The 2,751-nt window shown below is 39.0% G+C and overlaps 1 protein-coding gene across 1 annotated transcript; it reads left to right on the top strand.

Annotated features, from left to right (window-relative positions):
* The first annotated feature begins 113 nt into the window (after window positions 1–113).
* LOC111481678 (transcription factor bHLH130-like) lies at window positions 114–2,455 on the top strand. The gene is made up of 6 exons (XM_023127238.1): window positions 114–1,085; window positions 1,329–1,615; window positions 1,704–1,874; window positions 1,956–2,021; window positions 2,100–2,168; window positions 2,288–2,455. Exons 1-6 carry the CDS (start codon window positions 659–661, stop codon window positions 2,360–2,362), a joined length of 1,095 nt encoding a protein of 364 aa, XP_022983006.1. The 5' UTR covers window positions 114–658; the 3' UTR covers window positions 2,363–2,455.
* Window positions 2,456–2,751: the final 296 nt, after the last annotated feature.

Raw genomic sequence — 2,751 nt, 5'->3', positions numbered from 1 at the left:
TTTTTTTTTTTTTTTTTTTTTTTATAGCAAAAAAATTAATTTAATTTTGATAATACCGAAAATGGGCTCCGCTAAGCTAAGAGCAGTGTGAGCATTGGCGAAATGTCGCCCCAAAATAGAAAACTTTGTCTCGGTCTTCGTTTTAATGTAATTAAAGCAAAGAGGATGGATATCAATGGCGCTTCTGTGAAAGCAGCAAAAGCAAATCCTTAAGGCCGCGAGTGGGAAAACCCCGATTTGCCCTCTTTCTCTTTCTCTCTCTTTCTCGTTCCAAAACAAGATAGATTTGCTTTCTTCTTCCTCTCTCTTTGATTTTTGCCCCATTTCTTTTATCTTCTTTGATTCTGCAAATTCTTCTTATAATCCTTCTTTTCATATGCTCTGTTTTTTTCACTTCTTATGGCTTCTGTTTAGTTGCTTCTCTTGTGGGTCGGTTTTCATTATCCTTAGCTTCTTCTATAAGATCTTATCTTCATTCTGCTTACAAATTAAGCTGTTGAAATGACCCATTTCGTTGGTTCTTGAAAGCGAGAGACGAATTTCTCTGGTTTTCTATAGGTACGATTAAGAGGGTTTTGGTTTGAACTTCCATTTTTGCCGCTGTTCTTCAAAAGGGGGATTCGGTGATTCGGGGTTTGAGGGTTTTCATTTTTGATTGATGGGTTCGAATACCCACCACAGTTTTCAGCAACCCAATTCGGCGTTGCTTCGATTTCGCTCTGCGCCCAGTTCTCTGCTTGCGGATTACGCTCAGGGGATTGATTCTAAGCGCTCCAATCCCTTCGAATGCTCTGAATCGGAGCGGATGGTTTCTAGATTTGGGAGTCGTAATGGCTCCGAATCTCCGGCGCTCGGAAACTACTGTTCTGGTCTTCCGCCGCATTATCCCCGCCCGAGCACCGCCGTGAACTGTTCTTCTTCCTCTTCTTCTTCTTCTTCTTCTTCTTCTTCTTCTTCTTCCTCGTCTTCATCTTCTTCTTCCTCTTCTTCTTCTTCAATGAGTAGCTCTCTTGGTTTTTTGGGTTCTAATCTTGTTCGTCAGAGTAGCTCTCCTGCTGGAGTTTTCTCTCAACTCAATCAAAATGGTGAATCTCTCTGTCTCTCTCTCTGTTTTACTTTTGGGAAATTTTAGTTCCGTTAATGGCATAAGTCAACCTCCCCTGTGAATTTCATCCCATTTCATGTTTAATCTGATCTGATATATATATATTGATGGATGGATTCATAGTTTTATATTGTTCTTATTGAAATGATTTGATGTTCATCTCTGGATTATTGAGTTGAAATGAACTCTATGATTAGATTCTTGATGAACTGGTTGTATGTAGGCTATGGTGGGGGAAGTTTTAATAGGCTGAGTGGTAGCAATAACAATGGTGGAGGGGAACTTAGCTTCTCCTCTTTGCTGCCTTCTTCTCTGGGAATGCTTTCTCACATCTCTGAACAAGTAATTGGGAATGAAAAGCTTACAAATACCAATGGAGAGCCTCAGTTCTTTACTCCGACCGGGTTCCCGTTCGCTTCCTGGAACGAATCGTCGCAGTTTTCCGAGCCTTTTCCTGTCGTAAAACACGACCCGGATAGTAATAGGAAGTTGTTTTCTAGTAGCCATCAGGTATGGATTATATCGATTACCTGAGATGATCATAAGCTGTGTTTTTCTCTTTTGTGTATGATATTGAAGCGTGTTTCGTGTTGATTAGAACGGCGAGATCGGGAACCGAGTTCATTTACTATCGCACCGTTTGAGCTTGCCGAAGAACACATCCGACATAGCTTCCATTGAGAAGTTGTTGCAGCTCCAAGACGCTGTTCCTTGTAGAATTAGAGCGAAACGAGGCTGCGCTACTCATCCACGCAGCATCGCCGAACGAGTGAGAGAAGCATCACATTATATTCATCACTTACAAATCTATCAAATTACTAATTCATATCAAATCACAATCCATCAATAGGTACGACGAACTCGAATCAGCGAGCGTATGAGGAAGCTACAAGATCTTGTACCGAACATGGACAAGGTATACACATATATAAAATCTCTCTTCCTAGCATACAAATCCCACATTCAAAACTCATTTATGTTCATCTTATTACAGCAAACGAACACGGCCGACATGTTGGACTTAGCAGTCGACTACATCAAAGAGCTTCAGAGACAGTTCAAGGTACAAAGAAAGCAATGATCAAACTCGAAACTACTACTTGCATTCGCTCCGAATCAAACGAGGTTTACAATAGCTATAATAATATACATCTTTTATACATGTTCTTTTTTTGTTTGCAGACGTTGAGCGATAACCGAGCGAATTGCGTGTGCGTGAATACACAGAAGGCAGTATCAAATCAGATAATACAATGAGACGTGGATGGGGACGGGGACGGAGACGGAGATGAAGGAAGTAAGGTTGTTGTTATACAATATAAATATGTGGTTTGTAAGGAATAAGAAGAGTAGAGACTGAATGGGAAAAGAAAGAAGAAATTTGTAATAGAAATATGTATGGAATAAAAATAAATTAAATGTTTTTTTTTTGTTTTTTTTTTATAATTATTGTTGGATTTAAATAAATAATTAAAAGAAAAGTCCCAAATAAGGAAAGGGACAATGGATTTGGCGTTGGATTTGAACCCATCTTTTCAAACTGTCTATTGGTGGATTTGTTATTTGATGTGTTTTAGTACCTTATGTCTCATTGGACCCCTAACCTTTGCCTACCTTTTTTTTTTTTTTTTTTTTTTTTTTTTTTT

Source organism: Cucurbita maxima, unplaced genomic scaffold (genome assembly GCF_002738345.1).
Source record: "Cucurbita maxima cultivar Rimu unplaced genomic scaffold, Cmax_1.0 Cma_Scf00007, whole genome shotgun sequence".
Classification (NCBI taxonomy): Eukaryota; Viridiplantae; Streptophyta; class Magnoliopsida; order Cucurbitales; family Cucurbitaceae; genus Cucurbita; species Cucurbita maxima.
This window is presented reverse-complemented; position numbering and strand designations above follow the sequence as displayed.

Bases quoted from the DNA above. Each gene is read 5' to 3' on its own strand.
- LOC111481678 (XM_023127238.1), top strand. From the start codon at position 659: ATGGGTTCGAATACCCACCACAGTTTTCAGCAACCCAATTCGGCGTTG. The intron at 2,022-2,099 runs GTATACACATAT...ATCTTATTACAG, and splicing joins TTGTACCGAACATGGACAAG to CAAACGAACACGGCCGACAT. The intron at 2,169-2,287 runs GTACAAAGAAAG...TTTTGTTTGCAG, and splicing joins AGCTTCAGAGACAGTTCAAG to ACGTTGAGCGATAACCGAGC.